Source organism: Glossina fuscipes, unplaced genomic scaffold (assembly GCF_014805625.2).
Source record: "Glossina fuscipes isolate IAEA_lab_2018 unplaced genomic scaffold, Yale_Gfus_2 0, whole genome shotgun sequence".
In the NCBI taxonomy this organism is placed as follows: Eukaryota; Metazoa; Arthropoda; class Insecta; order Diptera; family Glossinidae; genus Glossina; species Glossina fuscipes.
In genome coordinates, this window is record NW_023998414.1 from 44,312,824 (window position 1) to 44,329,455 (window position 16,632).

A 16,632-nucleotide genomic window follows, 5' to 3' on the forward strand; every position below is an offset into this window, starting at 1 on the left:
TTGGTTGATTGGTTGGTTAGCTAGATCTTCACGTGTTTTATTAACGCAACAACAGCAGCAACTGAACAATAACGAAAACTTCTAAAGCATTATTATGCTGTTGTCATTGATGATGAGAGTGACAATGATCTTGTGACATATTTCCGTGAAATTTTTGTATTTATATTTTGTAACAAATTATGAACATAAGCATTGCATTGCCGCTGCTGCTGCTAAGCTCCTTTCTTTACGGAGACATAACTCTCTAAGCTCTATCATATTTTGGTATTCCTTCACAAATTATTACTTCTTCTGCTTTTTCCTCTTGTTCTTACTTTTATTTTTGTCTGTATTTTTGTGTTATACATTTCCAAGTGAACCTTTTTATATATGATAGAGCGTGAATGTTTGCGTTGTTCAGAGTGTGTAAAGCTTGTTAGCAGGGCTTGCTGAGCACCTTTTGCCCTTTTTTCTTTTTTTAAAGCAAAAAGCCTATACAATTTTTACGCAAAATTTGTGTTTAACTTTTTTTCTTTGTTCTTCTTTTTTTTGTATTCTGGTTATCCTAGTGCCATTTGATTCCCATCGATTATGTAACATAAATTAAATGTATACACGAGAACGTTATCTATGTGTTTTCTTTACTGAGGGGAAAAGGTAAGAAAACGAACATGAAAGATCGTATTTGGTTTGATTGGCAACCAAATTAGTTTGAATGGCTGAATTTACATACTATAAGTACTTGTGTTTACTTTGAGATCAGTTTTTCATTTGTTTTGTTTGTCTTACGGAAAATCTTTACTGGATGCTTTTTGGAAAAGTTTTCTTTGCGCAATTTTTTCAAGTAATTTTTGTCATTATTATAAGGCTTAAAATTGATGTAGGAATAAACTCAAAAAAAGTTTCCCTTATCACATGTTATTAAGTAATTGATTTTATAATAACCTGATATATATTTGTATGACCACAGCTCTATTTACTTAACTGAGCAACACATATTTGTACACATTTTTGCTCGGCTATCAGTAAATGTTACTTGTTCCTAATTAAAGGATATGCATAAGCATCAGTAAACCATAGCAAAATACTAATAATGTACCTAAAAAACTAGACTAAAAAGTCTACATATCCAATAGTATGCAAATGTCAACTAAAAAAAAAAAAAAAAGCAAAAACAATGTTTTCAGACACACAGGCGATCAAATTAAAATTGCTTCACCTTCGATAAGACGAACCGCTTCATAAGAAGTAAGTAGTAAAATATCACAGAGATTTGTAAATAGCTGAAATCTGTGTTATTGAGAGAAAGATTTTAAGTAAAAGAGCAGGTCCTGTCTAAAACATTGAATATGGATTTTGGCTGGGATGATATTATGTTCAGATTTTAATATCTTTCAATGAGAATCAAATTTTGTCTGTCGATTGCTATTAAATTTTAAAGGCAAAATGCGGTTTTCACTTTCTCTTGATTGTATTTCACAGATAAAGTTTGATGAAGGTGTTGTTTTTTTTTACTAACAATAAATGAAAATCTTCAATTTCTCTATAGCAGCAAGTTCGGAAATACTTGAGTAAAACGCACCAAATAAAATTAAAGTTTTAACTCTACGTCAAAAGCAAGCGCGCATGTTAATTTTGTTGATGAAAGTCGACTCTAAGATTTCTGCAATTTCCATATTGCATTTAGAGTTTTGCTGCACAGAAACTTTTTAAACTTGAATGATTTACTAAGCAGGGTGCGTGGCTCCTTAATGTCAATCTGGTAAGTTAACGTTTGAAAACTTTGTGAAAATAAGTAACTCTATGGGAATATATAGGTTTTTGAATTTTTTATCGGAGGTTCCTAGTAAAGGGAACATAGAAAGAGATAATGAAGGAAATCCGAAGCGCATCTAGATGAGTAATACTTGCTGGTAACGACAAACGCAAATGACTTGTCCGTCCAAGTGGGTTTGATATAAAACTTATAAAATATTCTAAGAAAATGATAGTTGACTAACGGTTTCTCCATTAAAAAAAAAGAAGAAATGAGAACCACTTAATGTAATTCTGAAACTTTTGCAACGATATCCTCTTCTGAGGATGATATCATTATAAACCTAGGTCAATACAAAAGGGCTTCAAGATAATCGCAATCGGTCACCGGGTCAACTTACTTCATATCGTCATAGGTATGCTAGCAGTGTTTTCAGTTGAAGGCGTTAGTCTGCCTTGACGCAGTTGTCTTGGGATATACGTTAAAGGTACCACTTTATGTTAAATAAAATAAAAGTTATAGAAAAGCATATTCTTACGTTTATTTTTTTAACGTTATTACGCATTCTAGTTTATTTAAAATGAAAGTTTTTATAATTTCAAATGTTTGTGTTTGATGGTAACGTTTTTATTTCAATTCCATCAGAATAAGGACATGAATGTTGCCTTTTTTTAAATTTTTTCTTTCTTAGATTTCACGAAAAATTCTTCTAAGGGTGCATAACTAATGAGCATGTGGCTTAAGGATACAAATTTTTTTGGGTTCTTTTATCATTATCATTACTATCATTTTTTCCTTACAGGAAAGGTTAAAAAACTAATACACTAACAAAGTAAAAAAAATTAGCATCCTTTTCTTTTGTTTTACTTTTTTTTATTTTTTCACGGTTAGAAGGGTTACAAAAACATATTTAAGTTTGAATTTTTGTTTTCATTTTTTGTGACAAGAACAACGACGATGACAATGCAAAGAATATGAAAACATTTTAATGATTGTTTTTAGGGCGTGTTAAATACAAGCAATTGTGGGTTTAATTGGACTCATCAGAAATAAGTATTTATCCATTCATAACATACATAAAAGCGTCACATTATTGGAAAGAAAAAAATGACACAAATATGTGTTCCTCTTTTTTTGTTTATGGTTTATAAGTTTATAGTGACAACAGCTACTGAGAATAGGAGTAAAGCAAGTATGAAAATTACATTCGCCTTTGGGCGAAGATTGGCTACCCACCACCTCAAGCAAGCTGATAAATATTTTTGTAAGCCATCAATGCGTGAAATTAAAGTTTTTCTAAATTTTAGGAATACAAGTGTGTCAAATTCGTTTTTAAACGTCATTTGTGGAGTGAAGCAAATTAATAATATTAATTGAAATAATTTTTTATCTTAATTTTTTCCAAATTTGGGAGTTTCAGTGATGATAACAATCGGATAGCCCTAATGAAAGTACTTTCTGTCAATCAAACGTGTGCATACGTATATATATATATATATATATATATATATATAAACTTTTTTTAAATCTCTTGCGACTATTTCAGGCTGGAAACGATGGAATGACTCTATTTTTCTTCATTGGTGATGGGTATAGAAACGAATTTTCGAAAAGTGTAAGCAAATGAAAATTAATTGAAACGTATTTAAATACCTTGAGGTGCCAGCACCTTCCAATTGCTGTCGATCTAACGGTGGATCGAAAATTTGTTCACGATCTTCTTTAGATAATTCCAATTCGGCAAATTGATCTAATTCTGAAGCCATTTCTTCTTTATATTGTCTTTCTGCTTTTTTTTTCACTGAGAATTTAAGTTTGGAATGTTTTTATTATTATTTATTTATTTAAAAACTTTAAAATTATTAGAAAGATTTTGGTTTTTGTAACTGTAAAGACTTGCAGAGATTTTTGTGTTCCAATATTTGATTTTAAGTAAACAAAAAGCTTCGTTTTAGCGAAAAATGGTTCAAAATCTAAAAAGAAAATGAAAGCGAAAACGAAACATTAAATTTTAAGTTCAAATAAATTAAATAAATGGAAAAAAAAATCAATAATTTTAAAACTTTCTACATTTGAAATAAAATATGTAAATGTTAAAAAATATAATTAATTACTTATTAACTTAAAACAAAATAAAAGATAAATAAATATTACTTTGAAAGGTTAAGAATCACTGACCATGTATAAGTAGGCAACTGTCGTCACCCTTACAGTATGGTCAATATTCTCTCCTCATCGAACCACTTTGCACGAGCACAGATGGTAGCAAAAATTTTCATCCATTAAACAAAATTCTATATAAAGTTATATCCAGCCTTACTGCATAAGTCATTCATACGTATATATTAATTGTCATTTGCTGCAACATTCGTTAATTAGTTACTCTTAGTTTTGAGTTTGTATTTCGTGGAAAAGGAAATGATGCGATAATCGTTCAAAAATCGGCTAGATTTGACAGTTGTGAGCAGGTAATATGCAAAATCTAAACTTTCAAAGCCGAAATTATGTGAAAAACAAAGATAAATTAAAAGGGGTTATATATGTATATATGCATTCATATACGTATGTGCATTATGAAGAGTGATTTACAGACACATGCTAATGATAACGAATGTTTCGCTTCTCATTCAGAACGGATGACATTTATTTTCCAACTTGGTTTGACTGGTTTGGTCTAAATTTTAGCGAGAAATATAAATTCTAAGAGTAAAATCTTAAAGCACTAGCATTTACGGCTTTCAGCGTCAATAATATAATTTCAAGATCAGCCAATTTCTTTCAGTCAGAAAAGTGCGGAAGGATAAAATCATTATTCCGTAAACTTTCAATTGATTGCTTTTTTGAGAGTAATTGTTTTATAATTATTTCGTCAATGTCTCTGAACTTTTTATAATGAGTGTAAATTCGCATTAACTTATGCTTACGTTTATGCCTATGTATAGTCATGTTATGTAACGTAATTGTATTGCTTTAACTTTTCACGATAAATTTTGCTTTTCTCTTGTCTCTATCATTCTCTGTCGGTTTTTTTCTTTCCCTATTTCTCGATTGTCTAAGCTGTTAAAATTTTTATGTTCGTCGCGTATCTTATTTTTAAGTTCTTCTTCAACATTCATTGACATTTACATGTCACCCAGCCAATGACCGGCACGGTAAGCTATTGAGCCTGAAAACGAGAATCTATTAGGCGATAAATGTAATAGTGACTGGCTAGTCGACTTGCTAACCGGACTGTCATGCAATCAATAAATTGATTTTTAAACTCTGCCAAGTACTCTAGGTTGCACGAAATTTGTATTGTGCGTTCTCCACTTTTCAATTTGTTCTTTAAAGATTGAGTAGAATTTGTTAAAAAATTTAATGAATTCTTATAAAAGTTGTTTTTTTACGATTTACCGGCTTTTACCAATTTTACGCCTTAAATGTTAGTTAACTTAGGACCACCGTTTGCGTTAAATAGATGCAAAAGTTATGAGAATATGAAGTGATTGTTCAAGTTCGTGCTGATTTTGAATGGCTTTATATTATACACCACTTAGACAACTGCCTGTCTTCCTGCTACTTTTTGTGTAAGAACGAGCTTCACGCTTAATACGCAACCTCGTTTTCCAACATTTTGAAATATTTGGAAATGCATTGGCTAAGCTCTAAACGGACGACTTTTATATATATGAATTCGGGATACTTTGAGATAATCATCAAGGGTTTTTAGTTACAAATTTTTCCGTTCCTCTAAAAATTACGAATTATACAAGTACTGAGTAGGTTTATGTACTCGCTTGTTTGGTAACATCTAACGTGGTCGTCTTTTTTATAATAACTTTCCGATCGAGCCCTTGAAGTTTCGCGATATTTGTACTTTTTTCCAGGCTGTTTCAATAAACTAGAATTTTTATCGACAAATATGTTGTCTTTTTAGGTTATTTCACATTTTTGTATCTCCACGAACGCGAGCTTTCAAATTTCATAGAAGAAAATTGATAAAGGAACTCAGCAATCAAGTGGTTAAAGTCGTAACATTCTATTTCAAATTTTGCGATCTTAAAAAAATTCAACTAACGAAGATAAGGCGAAAGAACGGGCGACGCCAAATCAATTTAAAGCTTCCAGCTGATCAAAAATATATTTTCTTCTATTAAACGTCTATTAATCCTGTAAAAGGAATGTTTATAGCACTTCCATGATGTTTGCGTGGTTCTTCACTTCGGAATGTGTACGTAAGTATGGTCGTGTTATTCCGAAATTTAAAAAAATGTTGAGGCGGCTGAGTGAAGTCAAAAAAAATGGCCACCACTTAATGTGTTGTATGTTATATAGGATTACTCTTTTTGTAATTTCTGTTTCTTTCTTATAAATATTTTCTAAAACAAAATTTTAGCACACGCATATGTATTCATATATTTAAAAATACATATTCATATGCGGATGTGTTCTCAAACTTATACTTCAAATGTTAGCTTTTTTAAAACACGAGGAGGGAGGGCCAGAATAGCGTCTAAGAAATGAAGTAAAGACAAAGAAAAGTTAGAATTAAAAAATATTTGTGATAAAGAAAACGAAACGAAAAATTTTAAGAGAAAATCAAATTAAACTGAAATGAAAGCTTTGTTAAGACGAGAGAAAAGCGATTAAAAGAGAGAGGGAAAGAGGAAGAAAGAGAGAAAGAGAAAGATAGAAAGAGAAAGAAAGAAAGAAAGATAGAGAAAGAGAGAGAAAGAGAAAGATAGACAATTGAGAGTTGGAAATCAGTATGCATAAATTTGTAAATAAATAAATGTAAGCGTATGTGTAACCGTGTCCGTATGTGTGAATCAGTATATATGTGTGGAGTAGTAGCTATAGTTATAGTTATTGCCGAGAATTGTTGTTATGTAGATATGGTGGGAAATTATATTTATAAAATATTCTAGAAATACTACTTAACTGCTAATACTAAATCTTTTTCTTTTTATTCCTATGGTTCGTTAGTAAAAAGAAGTTTAGACTTCTACACACTTGCAATTATAATATTAGATCTCCATATATATCTATCTATCTATCTAAGTGTATAGAGATAAGTATAACGACATATATGAATGCGTATACATACGATTACTGATAAATAATTTTTTTCATGTAGCTACATTCATACATACATTGATTTAATTTTTGTTGATTTACAATTTATAAGAAAACGATTACAGCGATGATAATTATGATGATAAAAATGTCGGTGATATATTAAAGATGATTATAAAGATATATATATATATATATATATATATATATATAAAAACGACGATAATAAGTTGATATTATGAACAACACCTAAAAAATTTTGATTAGGCCTTTAAGTACAAGCACATGTTCACAATTGGTTTAAAGGAATTTTTCTCAATATTGTTTCGTTTTGTAATTAATCAGTACTTTTTACAACATTATTTTGTAATTTTGGGATATATAAAAATTTCGTATTTTTTTAAATTTTTTTTTATTTACTAGCTTTTTGATGTATGTTGTTTTTACTTTTTAGTTAATTTTTGCTTATCAATATTTTGGTGTTTAACGCAGTTATTTGTATAAAAATTTTGTTTATATTTATAGTAATATTTGTGTATGTTTAACAAGCACGCCTTGATTTCTTTTTATTTTGCAATGTTAACAAATTAGTATTAATTAACAAAATTCATTTTTAAAACAACTTAATTAAGAAACAAAAAATTCTTTATAGCTTATGGTTATTTTTAACAGGCCGTGTTTGGCTTCGGCTTATTAATTCAGGTTTTTACAAAACTAATTTTGTATGGTTTGGTTAATTTTTTTTAAATTTATGTTTAATCTATTATTTTGAAATTTCATTAATAAATTTGGAAATTTTGTTTTTAAACCAATATCGAAAACGAAAGACAAAAATCTAAAAAAATTTTCAAAAAAAAAATTTTTTTGGCTTTCTTTTGCTTGTTTTTTGGTTGCTCACGGTTAGGAACGTATTTGAACACTGAAACAAGACCCAAAACCAAAAGCATCAATTTACTGACAAACGTTTGGTGGCATTTGCTCAAACATAACTTTATGCTCAAACTGAAAGCATGTTTACGTACAAACACATATGCATGCATAAAGCGGACAGACGTACACATACATAAGAAAAATTTCTAAAAAAGCATAAAAGACTTTATGTTCATTCCTTTTTTTAACTTCAGTCCATTCAGTATCAGAGAAGTTTGTGTTAATATAGTACACGAGATGCAGCAGAAATTCTGCTAACGCTCTGTGCTTTCGTCTGCTTGGCCCCTTTGAAAAATACAAACATGAATAATAACAAGAACAAGATTGCCCAAAATTCCAACAAAAGTTTGTTTTATATCAAAATACTCATACACATGGCGCTCAGTTTTTTCATTCCTTTTATTTTCTTGGTATTACTCAACGTACAAATATTGCCAAAGTAAACGTTGTGCTGTTCTCGCTGCTCTTATTGTTAGATATTTTGACATGTATATATATAGGTGTATGCATTGATTGTTTTTCATACGATCATGATTAGTCATACGTTATGCCGTTTGAGTGTGTAGCAATAAGCGCTGGCAGATACTCTGTGGAGCTGAAAGCTAGAAAAGACACCGAAAGGACAGAAACGGAACTCTAAGATTAATTTTCCATAAATTCTTTAATGACGTAAAATCGTTCCGAGTTTATGAAGGTTTAGCTACTACAAACACACTATTACCAAAATCGGTTGCCATCTATGCTTATCAAAAATATCTTATTTCATGAGCGATCCAAACTATCCTCGCAAATCTACATCAAAATATTTAGGTTGAGTTCATTAGGTTAGAAAATAAAACTACAAAGCGAAAGTTCTCAAAAACAAAGAAATGTTAAGATTAGCCTTAAGTCTAGAAGCAACTTTGTGACCGACGTATGGCATAATATTGATCTATGTGGTCATTGGGCTTATTAAGAATCGGAAGCTTGCTTAATTTTCTTGGGAGAAAGACTGTGTGAACATCTTTTAAAATCTAACTAACTACGATATTGTTTTATAGCTTTTATATGTCAATAAGATTCATGGGCGTGCACATTTCTTCAGTAAGAAAATATGTGAACTGTTTGACTTCAGAAGGCAGAGATGAAAAGTGTTTTATACGTTCTACGCTATACGAAATCTCCGACTTCTCAACTTTATAATATTGGGCTAATAAATCAATAAACTCAAATAAGCATTTCGAACATAAGTAATAAGTAGTTGAAGGTTGAAACTTTTCACGATATAAAATTTTTAATTTCTCTTAAGAATTTAATGTGGGCATCAGATTTTGCGTTCAAATAATCGATAGTTTCCATTCTACTCTGCTATGCAATTTTCTATTGACACTCCTTCGATGAAAAAAGTGGGAGACATACCAATATTGAAAAAAGTTGATAATACAGCAAATAAGGGCCAAGATTGCAAGAAACTAATAAGAAGCTATGCTAAAGTATAAAATTTATTGGATAAACAGTGAACGTTTGTTAAGCATCTGATCCTTCATTGCTTTTATTGCAATGCCTAGAGAGTAACAAAGAAAATCCTTCAAGCACTTGGAAAAAATAGAAAATTTCCATAAATTAAACCAATGAAGTACGTTACACTAAGTTTTTGAGATATACATCCCTTTTTGCGTGTATCATCCTGAATGATTATTGTTTATAATATTAATGAAAAGTTCTCATGTATCCCTATCCTTAACGGAGTGATAAACTTCTAACGATCTTTGAGTTAAATAGGCTGTTTAAGGAAACAAATTTTCGGTTTGAAAAAGACTCAAAATTCAACAATGATTTTATTAATTTTGTCCAGCAAACATGTTACTCAATATACATACGCCGCTGCACTGCCAACGTTGTTCGATTTTATGTTTTTTATTTTCTCATTTCAGATTTTTTCTTACATTAGTTTCTGTGGCGTCGACGCCAACAAGTGTGTATGACAGAAGAATAATTCTTAAGGACGCGAATAATGTTAAGATAAAAATTACAAACATTTAGAGTTGTTTTTTACTTCACTTCAAAATTTGAGAAAATATCGAGAGGCAAACAACATTTCACTGTGTGTGAGTAACTTATATGAAAAGAAACGATAGCCGCGATGAGATAATGTGTGAAAAAACACAAAACTTAAAATACGTATACAATACTTAGGCACCGATATATATGTATATGTGACTTTGTTCATATTGTATACTCGGCCATTCATACCGAAGACGAATTCGGGTACGACAAGCAAGAGTAAAAGGAAAGGAAATGCACGTATGGATGGAGGTCTTAATACAAAAAGGACGTGTTTTTCAGCGCGATTGTCTTATAATTTTTGTTCTTCTTTTTTGCAGCATTTTTCATTTTTTTTTTTTTTGTTTCCCTTAGATAAAATCATTATTTAACAAAAAATAGAAAAAAATTTGCCTAAATTTAGAAAAGCAAAAATTTTGCATTAGTATGTTTTAAACTTCAAAAGTTTAGAAAAGAAGTTTTTCAATTTTGGTTAGCGCAAACTCAACTAATCTTAGTTTGCAGTTGCCTTTTCTGAGCCTTAGAAAAAATCTCTCATATTGAGAAGAACAGAACGTTCTGCCTGTCTAAGACCTTTATAAGACATTTACATTTGTGGTATGCGACCCGGATATAATTCGCGATAGCCTGAGATGCTAGTGCTATAACGCTTTGGTCTTAGTATTTATTTTTCTGACTACATTAATTATACTAATGATAAAAGAATAAAAATAACTCGACATCGTTCCACTGATATCTCAAAGCGCAACACCGATAGAGCGAGCTAATTATTCGTTTGACGCTCTTCAATGTAAATATTATTATTGTTATTATAATATTAGACTAATGAAATAAATTCTTACACTAAAAAAAAGACATTGAGCACTAACACCACAGGCTATCGGCTTTTTCAATGTAAATAAAAAGGAGGGCACATATAAGAAATTGAAAGCTTTTGAAAGCTTTGTCGATTCTAGCACTGCAGCCATGTGACACTAAGAAAATATTACCTTTTATTCTCGCTTCGAAACGTCTATAAACAGGTACATAGCGATAGGACTTGGGGCGGCAGCCCCACCCGCTTTATGCCAGCGTCTTGCCGTATTCACTCTTTCATCAAGTTATTATTAACCCATCGTTAAAAATATTATATATTATCACAGAATTTTTATTATTTTTATTGTTGTTGTGATTATTATCATTAATTTGGCTAGCTAAATTCTAAGACTAAAGTCTCAAAGCACTAGCATCTAGGGTTATCGGCTTTATTGAAAACTTTAACGCACCTGACATGTGAACCCACGACCATTGAGATGTTAGTCGAGTTCCTTTGCCTATTCGATCATTTAGGTGGAATCAAGAATTGTTATTAATTGCACTTTTTTATAAACTAGTTAACAAGAAACCCTCCAGAAATAACAAAGAAAGCAACGTAGAAAAATCAGCACCAATAAAAGTATCACCAAAAAAAGAAAACATGTCAAGTAACATGGAATCTTCGCTGTCTCGGTAGACAAATTAGCATGAGAGTGGAGAGCTATTTTATTTTATTTTTTTGAGAACTCAATAAAGAAATGAAAATGAAAAAGTAAAATTATACGGGGACGGCACATGTGTGTGTGTGTGTGTGTGTGTGTAAACTTTTGCATGTAATCCACGCAATAACACAAGCCTTTTCTGACACAAATTCATGCAGTTGGCTGTGCAATGTTAAAAAGTCACATCCAAGCATGCAAGTTAGCAAGTGCCTGTGCACGTGTTGAAAATGTACCGATGATTGCAAGCCCAGCTCTTGTTTTCCATTGCACTTGTCTTCTGCTAGTGCTTAAGACACGGGATGAGAGAACCAGAGAGAAATCGAAAGAACAAGAGAATGGCAAACAGTGAATCTTTCAACAACCAATCAGCTTTAGAATGCATGACTGCGCCTACGCATGCAAATCTGCATATTGACAACCACAGACAAACATGCCAACATGCATTGTTGGGTTTGAAAGAGAGTTAAAATTCTGCAATGACTCTTGCACATTTTTATACAACATGGATACACACACATATGTACATGTATATATATATATGTACACACCACTGCAACTGGAACTAAAGTGAATGAATAGCTGCTTGAATGGTTGGTTGCATCGCATGCGCTTCAAAAGCTATCACATACACAATGCGACTGTTACCCCTTATGTCGTTGTTTATATATTATGCTTAAATTGCATTTAGACGCTTCCATTTTGTTGTTGTAACTTTTGTATTTTTGTGTTCTCTTTTTTTCTGACTACCACTTTATCTGTTTTGTTATTTACCTAGTTTAGAGCGAAGCAATAATGCAGGTTAAATGGCGAGGAGTTTGATTTTTACATGCGTTGCTGTTGTTTTTGTTTATGTTGTATACGTGGTGTACTCATACTGACCTATGATGCATGCGCATGATGCATATTTCGTTGAAATCTAGTAAAGTCTGTAACGTGACTGCATAACAACCCTCAACTTAGAAAGAGATGTCGGTTGCATCAGCATGTTAACACCATCAGCTCCTCATCATCATCATCGATCGCCATACTGTGTTATGCCCCGACGTATGAATCACACAATTGAGCCTTGTTGCTTTTCTTGTTGACATAGTTGTTGCTATTGTGTTTAACTTTCATTCTAAACGGTTTACGCTTGTTGCTCTTCATATCAGACAGTATGTTACGTAAAAGCACATGACTATTGTATTATTTAATAATTAGTTACAATGTACATTCCAATTAATATTAGGATTATGCAATCAAAAGCATAATGCAATTATGTCAAGTTTTTTTTATAAATAAGTATAAATATAAAACAACTAATGGTTGCGAAGCTAAATAATAAAGCAAATTGTTCAATTCTTTAAAATCTAAAAAAAAGAAAAGCTTAAAAAAGATGTCAGACATATCTAGAAAAATCGAAAAAAACTATTAGTTGTAGAACGAAATGCTTTCCTACCCACATATTCAAAGTTAAAGAATTGCTTTCAAAAATGTGACAAATGCTCTCCAAGTAATAGATTAATATAACATTGGGGAGAAGAACAGAAAGGATTCCCACACTGTGAAGGATATAAGTTTAAAAGCTTACATCATATATTAAGCAAATGTGCCAAGACCGCAAAAATTATTATTTGAGGGAGAGCTAGATATTATATCTATAGAGCTCACGTTATTTAGAAATTTTGTTGCTAAAGTTGATTTTTAATCCAAAATTATTGTTAATTTTTTTTTTGCTTTGTGAATAATCCGCTTGCAAAAGTACTCTTTCGTGCTAAACAATTGGTGCAATAAAATATTTTCACAGTTTTGACAAACGGAAGCAATACAATTTTTATTGAAACAATACTATTCGAACGAGTGTTTGATCCTAATTATTAACAATTTTCCCGCACTTACTGGAGTATTTAATATCGCCTCTAGGCCTTAGCTGGAAATATCTTCCACCTCGCGCTAAATCAGCCATTGTTGATCAATTGTAGAAAGTTTTGCTGCTATTGACGTCGTCTATATGTCAGACTACGAAATGTCTCAATGATTTAAGTTATTTTGTAAGTTATCGTAAGTAGTACTTTTCGACAGGTTCTCTTCTTCGAGGATTAATTGGATGTTTGGGATGAAACTAATTTGATTTAATTTCATTTTCGGGCACGGCGAAAGGTGTTAAAAAGTTGCATTTTATTAATTTTGATACAATTGTTGACTAGTAGACGCTGAATGCGTGCAGATTACTTTTACCATAAAAACTAACGAAGTGAGGCCGCTTCAAGCGCTGTTAGTGAAGCCTTAAATATCTTGTAGTTAGCCACGCTGTTGCGTCAATTTGAAGCGCACTATACACATTTACAGAGTAACAGTATGATTGTTCGTTGCACAATTCTACTCGCATCAGTTACAAAAACAATGTTAACCATAAATGCTTTTTTGTCATTTTGTGTGCAACAAGTTGTTGAATTTTGTTTTATTATTGTACATTCGAACATACTTACAAACATATATGCCACAATAAAAAAAAAAGAAAAGCATAGTTTTTGCATTTCAAGGGTGCATTGTGCATGGCTTATTTACTCTGCACTCTCGTTTGCTTGCGCCCTAAACTGTGTTATGTATCCAACTCAGTGTGCTGTGTGTTGATGTCTAATTATACCCCTTTCTATTGTTTGTTATTATTAGTATTAGCGTCGATTGGCATTCCCATGCTTATTAAATTCTTTTATAAAAGCTTGCAATACATATGAGAGTGTTCGTTTGCGTGCGTATTTGTGAGACTGTCGAGCGTGCGTTTTTATAACGTGACGGCAAATGCGTTTTTAACGCGCGTGTCATTTATATACATATTCATTCATACGACATACATTCAACATTTAACAAGGATATCGTTTAAACATTTTGTCCGCCGTTGACTCTGCGTGCATTAAAATTGCATTTTCAATTCATTACCTTGTTATCGTTCATTGTTTTTGTTGTTGCTAATTTCATTGTTAGAATAGTTGTGAGGTGTTGCGTAAACTTTATAAGAGTTTCATAAAGTTTAATTGAATATCGAATATATGTTGATTTTCTCACACACATATTTGACTATAGTTAAACATAACATGAAGACTAGTGCCTGCTTGTCTAGAGCTACGTTGTTGTACACAAATTTATGTAATATTATTTTAATTTATCAGCTATTGTCCTTCGATCGAGTTACCCTCATCTCCTGTTTTGGGCGTTAATTTATTAAAATTGCTGATATATTTTCTTTAAAGTAAATGATATCCTTAAAGAAAAAGTTCTAGAAAGTAATGAGAGATTTAACAGAAGATTTTAGTTGCGAGAAAAATTCACATCATCTCCTCATTATTATTAGGAAATCTTAAAAGAGAAGGATGTATAGAAATGCACTAGAGATAGTCAAATGCGTGTTAGGGGTACGGAAAATTCATCGTATGTCTGTCAAATGTTGACCACGCCATCCTCTCGAAAATCTTATCTTCCTGAGATTCTGTGCATTTTCTACCATTCTTTAAAATATGCGAGCACTAGAATCTAAGTTATGGCATTGCTTTCGTTCAGTTGAAACGATGTACTTGCAGAGCATTTACTCTTCCTATCCAAATATACTGCGTTAGATTCGACTACTCAGAAATCTTTGACCCATTTTTAAGCATTTTTGTTTCTTCTTTCGGCATAATAATACCGTCTCACTAGTGTTTAGTAGTATAACCTATCCTGTTTCACGAAAAGTAAATTACTAAGATGTATAATCTATTACTGGTAGGTTATACGCATTTGTCTTCTCTTTAGTTAAAGAGCTTATCAACGGTATAAGAGCTACAAGCAAAACTTTGAAAGCCAAAGGAAATTTTATACAATCAATTTACCGGCATCTTGTCAGAACTGTGGTGAGAAATCACAAAATTTCGAATAAATTCACTTTTCGAAAAAAAGACGAATGCTAACAGTTTGCTATAACAATCAATGTGACATGAAAAATTTGCAAAGCAAATATTCATATTGGGAGGAAGCCCAAAAAATCGTGGTATCGAGAAAATAAATTATAATTTTAAATCTTCGAAAAATCGTAAGCTTAGAAGTCGTCGGTTTGAAATGTACCACTAAGCACAAGTGTGCTTTCTACAGTCTGTAGCGATTGACTTTCGGTATTACAAATAAACAGACAACATTAGTCTTCAGTATACTTATCTTTGTTCTTTTGGTAATTAGTACGAAAATTTTGAAGTCAAATTACTTTTAACGTAAACTTTATGAAAAACGTGCATATAAAGAGAAAGCTGGAAAGATATACATTAACATGCTTAATACGAATTGCATAAAATGTGATTTTTGATATTAAAATGGTATTTCCGGAAAACTGATCCCAATGCACAATATGCTGCGAGCATCTATTAAAGCGCAGTTTTCTGCTTTCTTCCTTTACTGGCGATTTTTTAGTGTAATTAATGAAAGACAAGGGTGAGATTCTTTCAAAATCGTGGTAACTCATTCCTAAGCTGACGTTTCTTCACAACTAATATAGACTGTTATGGGTCATTATAATCTTAAAAAGGTTTTCTCTTTTCCGTCTTAGTGTGGCGATGGTGGTATTTCCTTTTCCTCGTTCACCTTTCATATAAATGTGTTTAAAAAATTTGTTGTTCTGAGTTCCGACTTGCTCTAGAGGGTGATTAGTAAAAGTAACTTCTTTATTTAACTATTATTCGGGGTATTTATTATTAGCTTTCCGTCTTTTTCTCTCAGTTTCCTTAATTTTGTTTTAGGGTGACTTTTCCTCTAAGACCTCTAAGTTACTAAGTCTAAGTCTTGATAGCAATTCCTTTAAAGCGCCGGGAGCCCTGTGAGTTTCCTGCAGATATAACGTTTTTGATGTTTCATTCAAGAGTTTGCACACTTTTCAATTTAAAAATATAAATACGGTAAGAGAAAGCAAAAAATGAGAAAAATCCAATAAAATTTATGTTCATTCAGTTTAGTTAAATAGGTTCCGCAAAACTCAAAAGCACGCATTCTATTGAATGATTTGTTTTAGTTTGGTTCAAAATTTTCCTTCATTTTGTATGTGTGTGTATACTCTCATGAGATTATTTTGAAATTGTTGCTTTTTAAAGCATTTAATGCATGAAAGACTTGATCTTGTAGCGTAGATCGAAAGCATTTATTTTCAAATTCTAAGATACATTAGTGAATATTAAACGTGGACGGACAGTGTTAAGGAAATACGAACTTTTGATAATACATATAAGAAAAATTGGAGAGTGACATAGTGCGGCAGTCTGTAACCATCATATTGATAAAAATTTAATTTTTTTTTACAGTGAATTAAGCCGACTACTGCCTGTGTTAAATTTAAATCCAGCATTTGAAGCG

At 31.5% G+C, this 16,632-nt stretch overlaps 1 protein-coding gene across 2 annotated transcripts in view; it reads right to left on the minus strand.

Moving 5' to 3' along the window:
• Positions 1-16,632, minus strand: part of LOC119632161 (insulin-like growth factor 2 mRNA-binding protein 1) — a 47,921-nt gene that overhangs the window by 26,478 nt on the left and 4,811 nt on the right. The window contains exon 1 of one of the 2 annotated variants that reach the window (XM_038024944.1): positions 3,389-3,694. The exons of the other annotated variant lie outside the window; for it this stretch is intronic. Within the exon in view, the coding sequence (XP_037880872.1) occupies positions 3,389-3,501 (113 nt within the window). The 5' untranslated portion in view covers positions 3,502-3,694. Of the gene's footprint in view, positions 1-3,388; positions 3,695-16,632 lie in introns of those variants that run through there. 2 annotated transcript variants of the gene reach the window in all.